Source organism: Poecilia reticulata, linkage group LG12 (genome assembly GCF_000633615.1).
Source record: "Poecilia reticulata strain Guanapo linkage group LG12, Guppy_female_1.0+MT, whole genome shotgun sequence".
NCBI lineage: Eukaryota > Metazoa > Chordata > Actinopteri > Cyprinodontiformes > Poeciliidae > Poecilia > Poecilia reticulata.
Genome location: NC_024342.1, coordinates 2,171,616 through 2,190,389, shown reverse-complemented (window position 1 = coordinate 2,190,389; position 18,774 = coordinate 2,171,616). Strand labels below are relative to the sequence as shown.

The 18,774-nt window shown below is 38.0% G+C and overlaps 1 protein-coding gene across 3 annotated transcripts in view; it reads right to left on the bottom strand.

Annotated features, from left to right (window-relative positions):
* grk3 (G protein-coupled receptor kinase 3) overlaps nucleotides 1-18,774 on the bottom strand; it is a 78,204-nt gene that overhangs the window by 39,597 nt on the left and 19,833 nt on the right. For all 3 annotated transcript variants that reach the window (XM_008423194.2, XM_008423195.2, XM_008423196.2), the window contains one exon: nucleotides 15,104-15,180. In XM_008423194.2, coding sequence (XP_008421416.1) covers nucleotides 15,104-15,180 — 77 coding nt within the window. The remainder of the gene's footprint in view (nucleotides 1-15,103; nucleotides 15,181-18,774) is intronic.

The window sequence follows — 18,774 nt, the reverse complement described above, 5'->3', positions numbered from 1 at the left end:
AAAAGAAATAATTAAGCTGAAATATAAAAACAGGATAAAGACAAGATGGAACTGATTACCTCACTGATTTCTCAAGTTAAATATTTAAGTATTATAATTAGGGGAAGGACTTTATTAACTACATGGATTTTTATTGTGCTCAAAATGCCAACACAATTATTTGCATTCATTTCAAATATTAAAAAAAAGTCCCAAGCCGGAACCTTTGCCTTGTGTTTCTAGTACACCTGTAAATCTGACACACAAGAAGCGACACTGGCTAACAATGACACAAACAATCAAAATGCTAATGCCAGTGTAAACAGCACTTTGCACCAATCTGATGATTAAATTAAAAACTATATCTTTGTTATTGAGATCATATTCAACAATTTAACACATAAAAGGTTTTTTTGAGCTGAAGATGTTTATTTTGTAATTAACTCTGAAATATTTTCGTGCACTCCCACCACTACTTGTTTTACACTGCAAAATAGAAAAGATGAACTTTCTACAGATAATTTGTTTTTCACAGGAACGATTGTTCACAACTCCTACAGTAAAAGTCAACAATACACTGCTGCTAACCGCCCTGCGACAAGAGCAGAATGCATGTGCTGCACCTGCCTGACTACAAAGGTACTGACCTTTATCTGGTCATGGACCCACCCATTTTACAAACATGTCGCTCTCTGCTGGATCAACTTTTGTCATTTTTCATCTTTATTCATCTGTACACACTACACAGCCACTTTCTGTCTAAATGGTTGTTACACATGAAATACATTAAATATCTGGAACAGTGGAATCATTTCAAGCAGTACCCAGAAAGGTTCAAACAGCCAATGTTCTAACTTCCTGCCATAGTGGACTGTAGTACTGTTCTTTTTTTTTATTAGAATTATTGGCTTTGAAGTTAAACACATTATCACCTTATTTGAAATTTGCTCATCTTGAGCTGATATGATGTACTTGTCATAACACCATATGTCCTAATTACTAGAGATTGGAAATATCAATAATGTACCTGGGAAAATTAATCAGGATGTTTAGTCAACCTCTCATAATAAAGATAAACTCTAATTCATGTTTGCCAACCTCAAAAATAGATAAGTGGGGATAATTATTTTGAAATTGTTTTTTTCCCCTCTGTTGTTTCCATAGAAACATCGATAATTGCTTTGTTTCAAGCTATGATTTATTGGCGTGATTATGTTTAGCAACATAAGAAAACTACTTAACATAAGTAGAACAGTGAAGTGGTCCATTTCATACTGGGCAGTGTTAGTAGAGCCATATAATATAACGCAATATATAATGAGTTTGTAAGACTCGACTCTTCAGTGACAGATTTACAGTTAAAAAGTTTTTTTAAATAATATTTATAATCACTTATACTATATAAGTGATAATACAGCCCAGAAGAAGGTGTGGTAAAGTCATGCTGCCACAGTGATTTTCATACATCAGAATCAGGAGTAGAATTGAGTTGGAAGAGATGTTTTGTGGTGCTATTGTGACAACAATAGTGAACAGAACAGCAGTCACAGAAAAACACAAGAGAAATACTATTTTTGAAAACATGTTCATTTGTAATTAGTATCTTTCAGACTCCAGTACCATAAAGAAATGTCATTAGTACCACTTAACTGATCACAGAAACTACATTTCAGCATATTTTCAAATGTATTGATATTTATTGATGCTCGCATTAAACAAAGACTTTAGAAAAACAGTAAAACACTCCTGACAGTTTTGAGGGGTTTTAAACAGCATTAAATAGAATTTATTTTGACAAAAATAAATGATCATTCTTATTTGATAAGAAATTTATCACGATAAATTATACGATAAATACATCTTATCTCTACACAACTGTTTTTGCAGAGAAGCAATATTTGTTCAGCGGGACGTGAATTCAACTCACCTTGCTAACCAAAAAGGTCGAGATTAACTCTACACTTTTTAAATGGCACTTTCTAAATCCAACAGTCAGCATAATAGTAGAAAATTACCTTTCTATATACAAATAAAAGAAAATAAAATGAAAAAGAAATAAAACCACTGACAAAAAAATAACCCTAGCACCATCCAGTCTGAAACCTCCACCAAAACACACAAAGTGTAACAAGATGTTCAGGGACACTCCTGCATTCACTGGGCATAAAGGAGTCTGTAGAAAACGCTCTCTGTCCTCAGAGCATGAACCCTCTGAACAATCAGATCAACATCAACTTCACCATCCATGGTGTAGCTATGAGATCCATGACTGAGACTGTGTTCCAATGACAATAACCAAATGTGACAGACTATCTTTCTGCTTACACACAGGTTAGAGGACAGGTAAAGGACGTGAAGCAGATGAGAGGATGTAGGACGGTGGTTTGAGCCGGAGAGGCTTGGAGATCGGATATGTTTCCCCTCATCTATTAGGATGATGTTTGTTTGGAGTAAACGAGGATCGGCTCTTTGTTTAAAAGTGATGGGGCAAAACGAACACACTGAGCAACTGCTATTTGTGTCCTGGTTGGTCTCTGGTGGAAACCATGTGACAGGAAATGACTCCAGTTGAGCAACAACCAGACTAAAAAAAATACTAATATAAGAAGCTCATCTCTTTTTGCTTGACTCATCAATAGATTGAAGAAAACTGATTAATAATTGAACAGCAAACGGATAGCAAACAAGATTTCTTTAACAGAATTTGAACCAGTTGAAGCTAAAACTATGCTACTAAGACATGTTTATATACGAAGGAGGCGTTTTATCAAAATGCAAAATATATATTTTTTGTACAGTTTTCATTACTTAGATTGTGACTGTGGTATTTCAGCAAATGGCCGTTTTAGAGTGTATACTTTAAATTAATAGTTACTGGTTTACCAAATTGTTTGATTATTTCAGTAACTGATTTATCACGATTAATCTGATTGTTTCAGCTCTTATCGAGTGAAAGACCAAATTAGAAAGCTACTAATTGATAGAGGTTTATTTTCAAAAACAAATAATTCCTTTCAGCGTTGCCAGACATTATAAATGACAACTAAATAAAACCCCAACTTCCAGCACCTCAGTTATAGTACAAGCATAAACTAATTTTACTGTAATGTTTGTCATAGTGACTTTTAAAGAAGTCTGCCTTTGGGGGTTTAATTGCCATTTTCTGTTCCTAGACAGAATGTGGTCATTGCTTTACTGCCTGGAACTGACTAACCTGCTGCTAAAGAAAGTGAATTTCAGAAAGTCATGAATTTAATGTTAAAACAGGAGAGGAAAAACTAAAGTCTGGAAATAGATCTCTTCCTTGTGCCTTGTTCTCCGTTTTCATTTCATTCCAAGGTGACAAAACAGCTTTGTTTCGTTTTGAGCCAATATGGGAAAAGATAAAAAAAAAAAAAAAAAAGATCATGTGAGTCAGGGGACAACTTGACAGCGCTGCATTATACATACACTGACCTTTATAGGGTCGCACAGAGCCACCATTTCTCTGTCTGGGGCGTGTGTGTGTGTGTGTGTGTGTGTGGCAGACACTCATCCTGCTTCAGGATTCAGCAAACAATGTTAAGTATTCTACTGACTGTGCTGTTCACTGATGGTCATTAAATAGCGTTAGCAGAAACCATGCTAGCTGCTAGCATGTACATCAAGTGTCTTGCACTGTGCATTATGATTTTATGAAGAGACGTTTCAAACATAATATGCTAACTGTTTGACAGCTGCAGCAGTTCTTTGATGACAATTTATTTTCATGTTCCACCATCAACTTGAGCTTCAGAGCACAGGGCAGTTTGCTCACATGCAGCTGGAATTAAAAGGCAATCCTGAAGAATATATGGAAAATTATAGAAATTCCTGAATGCACAAGGCGATCTACCCCAACTGCTGAGGTTGCACAGAAAGTGGTGTGCAACGAGAAAAATAATGCATACATTTTTTAATCTTTTAGAGGATGCGGACACTCCTGCCATGTCTAAACTAGGGATGCACCGATCCACTTTTTTCACTTCTGAAACCAATGCAGATATCAGAGGTTCAGTATGGGCCAATATCAATCAGTTTCAGAAAAACAGAGCTGAACTGGATTAGAGTTTACTGATTTACACATTTATTTGTTAATGCTACATCATTACAACACTTAAATACACCAATAGCTTCACAGGCTTGGTCAAATATGCAAACACACAACTTTTATTTGTTGAGCCAGTGCAGTCAGGAGTAGCACAGGTAATGTAAAATAAATAAATAATAAACTGACAAAAACAATAGCAATATGTTGGTCAAATTTAAAAATAAACTGCAGCAAACCTTTCAAATGGTTCAGAAAGTGAAGTTAGGAATTCTAAATATAATGTAAATTAAATAGTTAAGTGTGGCATCATTCAGAGCAGAAAGCATAGAATTAGTCTAAGCACATCTGCCCTTATGGATTAGGCCACACTGCCACTGATTTTTATCAATATCGGGACAGAACAGATAATATCTGATGCTTAAGCAGGATCAATACACTTTTAATAAAGCAATTTTTTTGTTCAACTGCTAAAGAGACTGTTAGGATCCTTCAGTAAGAGAAGTTCATGCTAAATATGAAAATATTCCAAACTCATTAAACTACAGATTTAGCATCTTGTTCAGTTTACGCAACCTTTAAATACTTTTCTTTTGTCAAGAACAAATATGTAGAGATTTCAATGGAACATATAGGATTTTTTTTTAATACACAACATTGGAAATGAATTCAGTTTGCATCAGTCTTTATGAAAAGACAAACTGAGCTTCCAACCAGCATCCAAACCAAAATCAGGGTTTTCTGCTGTATAACGTGAGCCTGGAGGCCCACCAGGCTTTACTTGTCCCCCTACCAGGCTAAGTATTTATTTATTTATGTTAGGTTTTTTTTTTGTGCCATTTTTAAGGCTTCATAATTGATGTTTAGGTAATGTCTACAATAACACATAATTTAGTGATATTTTCAAAGTCTTGTCAATTGTAAACATTTTTTAACTCACAAACACAGCGGGCAGCTGGACGACCGACTGACCCAACAACATACCACTGACCTTAGCAGGTTTTCTGAAGAAAATAGCAATATTAGCAATGGAATGCTCATGAACGATTATGTGGTGGGTTTCCCCTGCAGTCAACCATGATGAGCTGACTAACTTTAGGAAGGAATCAACTGTCTAACTTTATCACCACAGCACTGTTTGACTACTGATCTTGAACAAATTGACACGCAGATGTGTAACCTTGAAACAACCGTTTGTAAAAACTGCAGAAATATTAACACACAGCATAATTCATACATGTGCTTAACAACGTAATTAGCCAACTGGACTCTATGCAAATCAGCAGCATAAGCAGAGTGTCTCTGGGACTCTAAGGAGAACTGATGAAGCAGCACGGCGCACGTCCCTCAGTACAAGACGTCAACGCCAGCCTCCGACATCTGAGTGAAACTGAGGCATCTGCTAACATGTGGCGTGACCTTTATCGTGTCGCTGGGTTTCAGGTTGTGAGCAATGAAGGCTGAAAGCACAGTGGCACGCTTCAAAAACGTGTTCAACCTGAAAACACAACGAGGTCGCCAGTAGAAAACCAGTTGCATCAGCCCAAGCCGTCAGCTGTCCTCTTGCACTCACTGGAGGTTTCACACTACTAGTTACATGCACCAGTGTTACCACTGGTCTGTAGAAGAGTCAGATTTGATTATTCTGTGAACCTCAGAAAGTCAGCTTTAATTTTTACGTTCCAATAATGTCAGCATCAAATTCTGAACCGTGTTCCTGTTTTGTTTTGTTGTTTTTAGTTTCCATTTCAGAGATGCATCAATCCACTGGCTCCAAATCAGACGGTTATCCCTTCATCGGTTCTGATCAAAGCTGAGAATTCCATTCATTTTTCTTCTACAACCAGATCAACCAGAAGCAAATGCTTTGATGTACTTTAACAAAAATCTGATAAATTGGATTAAATGTTCCAATTTAATTAAGGAAGAGTGCTTTGAAGCCCAAATGGGAATAATCTTGTACAATAATAATTTCATTTTCTGTCGTATTTCACTGAAATACTTCCAAACAAAGAGTAGCACAATTTGTCTCTTAGGTGTGTTAGAAAATTGGAACATGATGACAATTAAACCAGCAACTCTGACAGCAACCAGCATCAGTCCAGTGCAACTGTACTCTCGTTTAAATTCTAGAAAACGGACCTTCAGAATCTGGATGAAATGGTCCAACATTAAATAAGAGTTCTCTTTAGTATTGAGATTGCTTTTTTTGTTTTCAAAATTTCCAAAATAAAGCCAAGTTATCTGCATTTTTCCCCATCTGTTTCATAAAAAACTTAAAGAATGATCTAATCAGGTTTTTGGTGTCAAAAACACTGAGTGGTCTATTTTTGAGTTTTGAATGAGAGTGAATTGTATCTGCAGATAACTGAAAAAGCAAAACGATCAACGAGTTAGAAACAAACTGAGCTTATGATTTCACAAATCAAAGATGTTATCAAAATGGAAAGTCGTGTAAGAAATTACTTTATTTTTCAAAAGAAAATTGAAAAAGGATTAGTGTTTAGAAACCTAAACTTATTTTTATATGTAGTTTTCTTAAAGCCTTATTGAAGGTGAGCTTGTTTTTTCCCTTTTTTTTTTTTCAAAATTGCTGTTTCCTTTAAGCAAATGTATTAAATGCCATTAGATGGTTAATGGAAATGCAGCTTGTATAATGTTTTTATGATGTAAAGCACTTTGAACTGCCTCGTTGTTTACTTGCGATGAAGTGTTGCTGTATAGTTGAACAGAACTGAATTACGACACGCGTCTCTCCGTCATGTAACGCTTTGCAGTACTTGAGCGAAGTGCTTCAGTTGTCCAGCAATGCCGAGGCGACTAGATGAAGGGCATAAAACAGCCCTGAAGATATTAAAGCTTTTACAACCAATCTAAGCACATCCCTGCATGGGGAACTGAGGGGAAGACAATCTCATACCACAGCTGTAGTGGGCGGGTAGAGGGGTTGGAGGGGGTTATAAGTGCACTCTGAGGGGTTATTTTTGCAAACAACTGTCATAGAGCTGCGACTGTTAGACGTGGTGAGTCGGAGCGGCTGCTGTGGGATCCTCTGGAATAGAGACAGCGTGAATCATGATTGGTGAATAAACAGCCAGGTGGCTCAGGCACTGTGCTGACATCAGAATCCAAGCTGCGGTGCTTTCTGGGAAACGCCGAACACGAGAGGGTTTCTCTTTTTTACACCCCCCCATCCCACCCTGAAATAACCCCCTCCGCACCCCTGTCTCCCTCCGATTCCCATCGCCTGTTTCATTCCTCCTTTAATCAATTTCATTTCTCTCCGTTGACTAGCAAAATGCAGCAGTTCTGGCACGGTTACCACAGCAACCGCAGTTGCTAAGCAACCCACAACTCTCCATCACCCTTTCCAGAAGTCTGACAGATGGAGAGAGAGAGAGAGAGAGAGAGAGAAAGAGAGAGAGAGAGAGAGAGAGAGGTGGAGGTATATTAGGAGAGAACAGAGAGAGAAAAAGTGAAAGGCAGGGATGATGAAATCCAAATCAACTTGTGAATGACCCCCTTCCTCTCCCCTGCCTCCAGAGTTTAGCGTCATATTTTATGGCTTTCATTTTAGAAATCAATTGATGCCATCGTAACTCACACCCACAAATCCAAAATATTCCGACAAACAACCAGGGGGAGTAAGGAGGTCGGCTGGAAGTCCAATAAACACACGCAGACACGATCATAACCCAGGAGTACAGTAGCCAACGGATATGAGGTCGGACTGTCTTCTAGTGTAAACGCACCTCGTATTAAAATCTCCATTTTGCGATAAACGAGCAGGTTGGAGAATGTTTTGTGCCCTCGAGATACACACGACTAGTGAATCGCCGAAGATCTCATCTAAAAGAAATATGAGCTTTTTAATGCGTTTTTAATTTGGTTTCTATGATGCTGCAGATTAAAACAAGACTAATGAAAGCTCTGAGACGAAAAACAAAACAGAAGTAGTAAACACAGAGCAGGGCGCATTAGGGAACCGGCCGCAGCTGTGAAATCAATCATCCCGGTAGAAAACTATAATTTACTGGTATATTAGAGTAGAAACTGCTCCCAGAGCTCAACGTTACCATGGTAAAGTGTTCCCAATGCCTGCTTCGCCTCATTACTAGGTTGTAAATATCCTAAAACTATCCGTACAGTAGGAGAGTGGTGTGTGTGTGTGTGTGTGTGTGTGTGTGTGTGTGTGTGTGTGTGTGTGCAAAAATATTCATGAGGTCTTCTGACTGACGGGCGCTCTGTTCCGCCTCTACCAGTTTTAAATGAAAACTAGTGATGAAAATGTTTTGTTTTCAAGACTCGCCCTGTACAAATGGTGACCAGAGATGCACTGATCCACGTTTTTCACTTCCAATATCAATATCACGATTAGTATTATCCAAAACCAAACTGATACAGAAAAACAGCTGAATTGACTTAAAACATTTCATGTTCTGTCCGTGAAATTTGGGAGATTTCATTGATTGATGAAAATGTTAACATGCAATGCATATATAGCCTTTGTTTTATTCAACATTCACTCAGAGCTGCTGCCTCGTTGCCGTTTCGGTAAAGTGCGCAGCGGGTGTATGCATGCAGATGGAGTGGAGACGCATGTAGTTAGACGGAGCACAGCAGCCTGTAGCCGATGCTTAGAGCAACGTAGCTTTACAAACAAACCAGAAAATACATTTCCTACCATTCTGATGGCAACAAATGGGCAGCAGAGTCAAGTCTGTCACAATAAGCAATAATTCAATTAATTGCATAATAAATTAAAATGAGAGCTATAACTTCTGTTTAGAAAACACTCATTAAAGAGACGCTCCCCTTTAACATCGCTGAAAAGTCAGCATTTTGCGAAACAATGCAAATTGACACCCAATGTGAAGTAGTGTGCACTAATCACTTTTGCCTGTTTTCCCTGTCTAAGTTGAATTTTTTTTTTTTATCGTCATCATTTACTGCAATAATTTCTGGGACAATTTATTGTCCAGTAAAATTTGTTTTTGTGACCGGCAAAGGTGTAAAAGGTCCCATTGTTCACATGAACACAAAAGTTATGAAAAGGTTGAAAAGTGACAGTTCATCTCTTAAACTGACATTTTAAACAAAAATGTGCTGATTTTCATTTTTTTTATTGTACTGATTAATTTCAGATTTCTGTGTATTTTTTATCCACATTGACGTAAAAAGTGCTGCAATGAACTGACGACCTGTCCAGGGCGTACCCTGCCTCTCGCCCAAAATGGAGAGGCACCAGCAACCCTCCTGACCCCGCTAGGGACAAGGGTGTAAGGAAATGGATGGATATATGGATGGAAGTGAGTTATTATTGTTACAGGTAGATTTTTTTTTTAAGCTGCAGAAGAGAAGAGTGATTACTGGGTAAGCACCGATATACAAATTTGGGCCAATAATACTGCTTTTATGGCAGTATTTGATTACTTGAAGAATCGATAGAATACTCGATTACTAAAATACTCCTTCACACACAGCCCTGATACTGATCCAAAAAAAGTCCTATTTACTCTCAGTGATGCAAGTTAAGCTCCTCCTAAACAACACAAAGGATCCATGTGTGAGCTGTGACATAACTGCTGGTCTTCCATAGATTCACCGATCTGAACGCCTTAGAAAAGGACAAATTGTTGAGGATAAAGTTGGAATGGAAAATAAAGTGAGTTTTGGAAGTGGAAGCTCAGTGAGGAACAAGGAAGATTTGCTGAGATCTGGGTTTTCTGCAGCCATGAGAGTCACAAGAGCTGATCGTAGTAAAACGAGGTGCAGCATGGCAGAGTCTCTCTGCACTGCAGCTTTTCACTTCATGCACACAGACACTTCGCCTGCTGCTTAAAACCAAGACTTCTGGGAAGTTTCTGGGTATTGTTTGTCTAAACTAGCGGTTCTCAACGTGGGCGGTACTGCCCTCCAGGGGGTGTTCGGAGGACGGCAGGGGGCGCTAGCGGAAATTTTTACAAAAGGGGGGCGCTGAGATGCCTTTGGGGGGCGTTTGGTCAAAGGTAAACTTTACACCTTAAATGCACAACAATGCCAGTTCAATCTGGAAAGACTCAGACGGACAAAAGGGAACAATTGAAAGATTTAATGACAGGAAYGAATAACAGTTCTTTGGCGCTCGGACCCCGGCAGCTAATTTGAGCTGAGATTTGATGTGAACTCGATRAACATCCCGATAACTGATTAGGGATGCTCTCCCCCGGGGCCGGACACTGGTGGTGGTGGTCAGGAAAGGGTGCCACCCTAGAGCCGAAGGATGTGGGTGGAGAAGGGGAGGTGGTGGGTTGAACGCAGCTGGGAAGCAGCTGACGGCTTGGGTGTGGATCCTTTTACGCAGAGCCTGATTGCTGATTGAACGCGCCGGGTGAGGTCCAGCGCTGARGTCGGAGATGAGCATGACGTCGATGGGCGAACGAAGGGGGTGGAGTCTTCCAGCTTGAACTTTCGCTAAAGCTCCATTTTAGACTTTAAGCAACTTGGTAAAACTGTATTGTGTAACATTAAATCATGCTTGGCTGCAACATTATTGATGGCAGCTCTTCTTCTGTTCAGTGTTTGTTAGCTTCTGGCGCAGCTCCGCTCCTGCTACTAGCTTCTCCCCATCAGTTCAGCGTTACACCGGCTGATGACGTTGCCGTGATTCACTTTGTTTGGTATCTTTGTACTTATGTTTTGGCAGTTCTGTGATCACGTTAAGCAGCAACTTATATTAAAAAGTATTTTATTGTCCGTTTGAAAGTTGCCCACTTCCATGGAAGAACAGAAAATCGCTCTTATAAACATGTAATTACTAAAAATCACGATACTCTCACTTTGTATCCCTCTGAAAAATGAACCCATTTAAATAAAGAAATAAAGAAATCCCTCCACGGTTGATACCACGATAGAGAGTGTTCATTTTATAGCGTTAACACGGAGCTGTAAGTGGTCCGATATGAAACGGGGGTGATAGAACAACACAGCACTTTTAAATTTCAATAATCAGAATGCAGAAATTGTTTCCGTTGTTTCTGCCTTTTCAGTCTGCCTTTTCCCCATCGATACGCTTCCCGACCGCCCTGCACCATAGGGGGTTAAAAAAAAACCTGACACGCACATTGCACAAAACTCTGAAACAGGAGAAGCGGGACATAAAACGGAGCGACAAACTAGATGTGAATTATGGCATAAAAACAGAGAATCCGACGCTGAACAGTGAAAAATCAACACATGATGTGAAACATATGACGATTAGGCGGCGCAGCAGGTGATGAGTGAAGATTACTGATGATGAACGTCAATAAATTATAAAATAAATGTAGCAACAGGAAAGAAACTAAAGTGAACATTAATAAACCAAGAGAGGATAAAACCGGGAGGAGGCCTCGGGGAAGACCCAGGACACGCTGGAGGGATTACGTCTCTCGGCTGGCCTGGGAACGCCTTGGGATTCCCCCGGAGGAGCTGGAAGAAGTGGCTGGGGAGAGGGAAGTCTGGGCCTCCCTTCTGAAGCTGCTGCCGCCGCGACCCGACCCCGGATAAGCGGAAGAAAATGGATGGATGGATGGAGAGGATAAAACTAATCAAAGAAAACTAAATGGAAATGAATGAAGAACAAAATGTAAGAATAAACTAAGAAACTAAACTAAATAGAGGAATAAACTGGTATGACAAGACCTTTTGATCAAAACGTAATACAGAGGACTGTGGCAAGAATAAACAGACACTATTTTCACATAAAAGGTAAAATAATATTGTTGAAGTGCCATAGGTTTGTTGAGACCACATCTAGTACTGGGAATAAATATATCTTACAGACCATAACAGTAAATAACTAATCACTTATTTATGTTTTTAATTAGATTTGATATATTTATTTATTCAATATTATTTTTCATGTCAGTGTTAATGTCATGAGGCTGATGACTCCATGACACTTGCAATGGACTATTCCCATAATTTTTTTGTTCTCTGGGAAATTATTTTTGATGATAAATACAGAAACAAGCATAAAAATCAAAAACATCTACAATAGTGATAGTAATATTAATAATAAAATAATGGTCAGTGCAAAGTAGCCTACAAATTCTTTGGTGGGGGGTGGTGAGGGACCTGGATGAAGGCTAGGGGGGCGCTGGCCAAAAAAGGTTGAGAAACACTGGTCTAAATGTAGTAACATGGAAATCAGTGGAATGCATGGAAATTATTTCTGAGTCGTATTAGTAAAGCAGAAGTTTAGGTTTGTCTGTTATGACTGAACTGTTAAAAAACAAGCTGTCATCTCCATTGTTCCAGAAGATTTCTTAGAAAATGTCCAAACAGCCACCTCATGCAGAGAAACATGCAAAACTATTTAAATATAAAATATGTAAAACAGCTGGCTAAAGCCAGGAAGCTCATTGCAAAACGGCTGAAGACAGTTCCGCATTCTTTGAGCTCAGTTATTGGAATAACTGGACAACTGGGAATACAGTACCTAGAAACAACAGTTTGTGGCCAATTTATCATCTTGTGTTTAGTCATTTAAATCAGAGAATTTTGTTTTATTCCCATCTTTCTGTTATGAATATGCTTGTGTTTGATATAAAATGTTTATATTAAAATTAGGTAGGGTTTTTTTCTACAAACTCTAGACAAAAATTTAAATATTTGTCCAACCCAAAACCTGAGGCAAACAACTGGAATTTGTAACATTTTTATTATTATAACTTGACACTGGCTTTTCTGCGATAAATACTTATTTATAAGAGAAGTACGGTTCCAGCTGAATTATTCTAGTAATCGATTGATCTGACGATTAGTCGGATAAAAAAAATTGTCACATTCTGAAGACTTTTCATTTTTCCATTTAAAAGTTTTATATACAATATTAGAAATGCACTAAATGTTTGCAAATTAAATAGTTAAATTCCTTTTTACATTTGAATGCCTAAAATTCAAAAACAGCATTCTGTTACTGAACCCTTGATCATTTGTAGCACAGGATACATCTGTAGCACCCAAGCAATGGAATGTTTACTTAACAGATTAAAATATTTGCTAATTTGCATATTTAATGCATTTCTATTATTGTATAAAAAGTCTTATGTGGTTAATAGAAAAATCTGCAGAATGTGCACATCTTCTTGTCTGAATTGATTAATCATCAGAATAATCGTTAGCTGCAGCCCTGCTATAGATGCATGATCCTGCTGTGATCTTGGGCGTTTATAGTTTTCTAAGGAGCTCAAATGTTTTCTGGACAACAGAAATCCCCAAGTATTACTGACTTATTAAAAGAAATCCATCTTGCATGCATGTCCAGACCAAAACGGAGAGGATGGAGGAGATGAAACTGAACACAACCGACAGAAATTAAATAAGTGTTAAGCCTGACGGAGACGGAGAGAGAGAGGAGCTGGAGACGAAGACGGAGCCAGGGACAATTAACACAGCCTGTTCTCATGGGGCGGGGCGGGGAGGGTTGGGGTGGGGGGTGAGAAGTGTAAGTAAACCAAGCACAGGCCTGCAGGGTGGCTGCGGTCCCCTGGTACGGCATACAGCCGGTCAGCTGTGAACAGAGACGCTGTGCTCTATGGCGAAGAGGCGGCGCTTCCACCGGGCCGGCCTCAGGAAGCAGCAGACATGATGCTAGCTAGCAGAACAAGCCGCCCACATGCAGCCCTCACAGCAGCAGCATCACAGATCAACCGCCTGGTTTCAAAGAAAGCCCCTCTGGAGACAACAAGAACCGCGGCTGGAGACGGACCCGTCACCTTTTTGGGTTCAGGTCTGACACCAACGCTCAAACATCTGCTGATCCTGATGTTTTCCACCACAGATCCATTTATCTGGATTCTACAGCCATGCTTTTGGTGAAAACTACACAGAAAACTACACGCACAACCAGCTGTGGCTCTAATGCCACATTATTTGCTTTCCAACGACAATCAGAAAAGCATTAGACAAAATTTATTTGGATCAAATCTATGTGGTCATTTGATGATCAACTCTCAGATGTCTCTGATGAAGGCCGTCCTGAGACAAACCCACTCTGCCACAGACATAGAAATAAAAACACTTAACATCTATTTATAGACATGAGATTGATACATTTTCATGTCCCATTCTGTTACATTTTGGCTGTAAGTTTAAACGTCCACTCTAAAACTCTATGAAATACCAGACACATTAAGTATCTACAGTTCGCTCACCATTTATTGGCCCCTCTACTAAAAACATGTGGATGTCTTCAGATTAATTCCTCTTTCTTAAAAAATTAACAGTTGATTTCATCTTTTTAATTATTGTTCTGACTGGTGATAGCCATTTTTTTTTCTAAACATAAAATTCACCGAGGTGGCTTACTTGAATGCGAGGAAATGTCATTCCTCGCATTTTGAGGAATGGCTAAGATAACTAGCATCCATAAAATCATACTGATACAAAATAAAAGAATAAGGAAATAGAAAATGTTAGAGGTGCACATTAAAAATTAACCCCGATAAGTTTCCAGAGGTAAATAAAAACAGTTATTTCCTGTCCACTGCATAAACACATTCAGATAAGGTCACATCTGTTTTGGTTCTTAATTGTCAGTTTTAAACCGTGTTAGTGTAAGAAAGATTTTTAATCCTTAAAGTCGTTGCAAACAGTGGCATCCCCAGAAAGTTTAAATAAAGAAAATATGAATTTTATAAATTTCTTTAATTGTTTATTGGATTTTACATTTATGTCTTGATTGAAGATGATTATGACCTTTATATGACCTGACAATGATTCTCTGGGGGAGGGGCTCACAGTGAGGGTGCCACTGTTCACACATCTTTACCCAAGGTACCAATAAATGTGGAAAGTGTTCATTATTTGAAACTATGTAATTACAATCATAGAAGCTAATAAAACATAACGGTGGATGGGACCTCATGACTGATATGTTAACGCTGCAAATGTTTAGATTTAATATTACAGGATTTATGGTATAAATCATCACAATCAGAGGAGAAGATCATAGACTGGAAACATGGAGGAGAGGAGACAGGATGATGCTCGGTGTGAAAAAGCTTTACTCCCTTTAAAAGAGGTCAGACTTACCAATTTTCTGGTAGAAAATTTTGTCAAAAGTGAGTTCGTCCCTTTCCTCCAGGTACTTCTGCATTACACTGCGAATACTGTAAAAAACAAACAAATTTAAAAAAAGTCAGTTATTAAAGCATCCACATGTCTCCTCCAGCTTCCTCAGAGATCCTGACCCAGGTTTGAAGCCTCCCAGTCARCCAGTCAGCCAGCCAGCCGTCCCCCCACAGGGAGGAACTGCAGGGAGGGAACAGGGACACATGGGAGGCTTCTGGGGGGCCTGCAGAGATACAAGCTATCCTGGGACCAGGTGTTAATGAGAATAAGCCCAAGGAGAATGAATCAATTAACACCCTTCCTCATAGGCCCATTAACACTTTATCAGCACCCTGCACACTGAACATACACAGCGGCAGACTGAACAGAAAATCATCTGGATGCCGACGGCCATCTAGACTTCTCAACTAATTTAAAATCTAAATTTCAGGTGACAATATTTTGGACATCTGAAATGACTTCTGGACTATTCTAATTATTTACTTTCTAAAACAAACTACACAAATGTGAACAGGACACATTTTATTGCTTCTATTTGATTAAGTAAGTGGCTCTGAAACTTTTTCTGTTGATTATCGTATGCCTATCACAATAATCAATAAATAAATTGCATGATAAATTAAAACGAGATCAATAATTTCCATTGTCATGATTTATTATTTTTCTCTTTCTGCCAAAAACTGGAGGATAAAGTCTTCAGTTTGGTGACTTGGTTTCAACTCGCCCTTTTTTTGAAGGACAACTTTATTTACAGACTCTTCACAATTAATGTTATTTACCGTTTCTGTTTTGTTTATTTATTTTGGATATTTATAATGTCTTTGGGTTCCAGTGTTAGATGTTCAGGAGAATTTAAAGTTTATTCATATTTGAGAATGTGTTCTTGCATTATTATTTCATTACTATATGACTTGAAAATAGTCTAAAAACTACAATATTATCGTTTATCGCAATACTGTTGGACAATTTATTGTCCAGCAAAGTTTGTCATCGTGACAAGCCTAGATTACCACCTCCGAAAATACACAGAATAATAAGCCAAATCCACCAGACTTCTGCTTTACGTCACTCTGGTGTCAGCAGCCAAGTTTTTATTACAAATGTGCTTTCTATCAGAAAAAAGGCTTTTTCAAAGTTGGTGTGTTTCCATCAAGTACATTTATTTTCAAAATGTCTCATTGTACAAAGATATGATCATTGGAAACGGTACGGAAAAACAGTGCTGAATTGACTTACAGCATTTCTTTTGTTAAACATAGACATAAATGTACTGAATTACAAATTTATTTGATAACTGCACCAGTACAGCACACTGTGCACCAATAGTTTCAGAATCTTGGTCAAACATGCAAAAAAACAAAACAACTTCCATTTGTTCTGTCGGTGCCATTATAAGTATAACAGCCAAGCTTAAATAAATAATAAATTAACTGAAATTGACCAAAACAATAGGTTGCCTACTTTGGTGAAACTTGTAAAACAATAAATTGCAACAAATCTTCTCTCAAATGGTTCAGAAAGCTTATTTTGTCAAATATTTATTTTTTAAATAAATTGCGATTAACTAAAGCCCTGCAAAAATGCTAAACAAGTGACACAACCACTAATAAAAATGCAAAAGTAGCGTTAGACATTGAGCTGTCTATTTTGTTCTGATAAGTTAATTCTTTTTTTGACAGAACTAGCCAACTGTTCAGAAATGAGTCTCAAGACTTGAAATTCAGTCAAATTTAAGACGAGCAAAGACTCAAAACTTGACTTTGTGGTAAATACTGACTCGACTGAGTGTCAAGACCTGAGAAAAGAGAGCTGAGCCGTCTTTATCTGGAGTCATCAGGGGTGAAGATAAGCTGCTAAGCAAGCCACAGACTGAAGCTCAGGAAGTGATGTGCATGTTCTCCTGTGAGTTTGATTTAGCACACAAGACAGGAGTGAACAAAGGTTTATAACAACCTGATCATGTCAGCCGTGGAACCCACAAGGGCAGCACTTCATCAGGAACATGTGATTATGATACTTATGTTGGACAGTCCAACACATGTACAGCACAACAGCAATTTCAATTTGTCATAATTAGCACACAATTTACAGTTCTTCAGGTTGTGTGGGCTGTAAGGGGAAGGTCTGTTTCAGCAAAAGTGAAACGGACCTGAAAGGAAGACGATCGAGGAAAATGTGGATCAATCATAATTAGGCCTGACATAATAATCAATAAAGCAATCGCATGATAAATTAAAATGAACTCAATTTCAATTTGTGTGATTTCTCTTTTTTTTCCTCTCCCCATCTTTCTACCAAAAACTGGACAAACATTTTCGATCTGGTGTTTTGGTCTCAACTAGAGCATTTTCTGAAAGACGTTTTCCAGTGTTAAATGTTAATTAGAATTTAACATTTATTAATCTTTGAAAACGTGTTCTAGCATTATTATACCACTATAACAATGGTATATAATAGTATATTACGGACTATTATAAAATGGTCTCAAAGCAACATTATGGTTTATCGCAATAACTTCTGGAACAATTCATCGTCCAACAAAATTTGTTACAGTGGCACGCCTAATCATAATTGATATTCTTAGCAATATTTACTAGGGCTGTAATGATTCATCAAATGATTTGAGTACACCGACTATTAAAATTCCGTAAGGCAAATTATCTGCATCAACGCTTCGTTAAATTATGTTTTACTATATAGCGCACTGTGTTCCAAACAGATGATTATTTGTGTTGCACAACGCTCTCACTTCCACCACGGAGCTGTTATTGAGGAATGCAACGTGCCTTCAGCAGCTATGGAGGGAGACACTTTTGACACAAAAAGTGTCAAAAGTGATGGATCACTTTCACGTTTATGTTCCCTTTGGAAAAGACCAACTTTTTTTCATCTGTGAGTCTTGGAACAGAATCTGGAATGTCAAACATGTACAAAGAAATACATTTCAGCTAATATTACATTGCTGATCAAGAAGAGTCAAGAGACGCGAAAAAATAACTGACAGTATTTTGTTTAAAAAAAAGTTTCTATGTAGAGACTGAAAGTGATATTTGAAATGTATTGCATTTTCAGAAGTATAATGTTTTTAAAAAAGGGAGCTTTTTTTTTTACTAAGGCTGTGCACATATGGCTGAAAAAAGTATCACAATATAATTGTCTATATTTATTATTCATTGATTTTTTTTTTGTTAAAATAACTGAAATACTGCCAAACTGATCAAATCACCTTCCAGTTTTATCCACGTTTCTCTCCATGCCGTTGTTCATTTGTTTTAAGCAGTTGTGAAGCAGTGACGAAACTTTAAACTGTTGCACAAGTTACTCAACATGTTGTTAATGGGTAACTTAAGAGTGAGTTAGTTGATGTCACCAACATACTTTTCTACAAACATTTTATTTTGTATATTTCCTTTACTAGGTTAAGTAGCTGCAACAAAACGGGCCTTTTTTTCAGTTACTTGATTAATCATAAGAATTATTTTTAGATTACTCAATTACTACAACAGTATGGCGGTGGTAAGCTCCAGAAATCTAGCTTACCACCACCAAGGTCACCGTCATGGTTTGGTGCTGTGGGTCAGACTTTGTGTTTTGTTTCCAATATTTCTGCTATCATGAATCCAGAAAAGTAC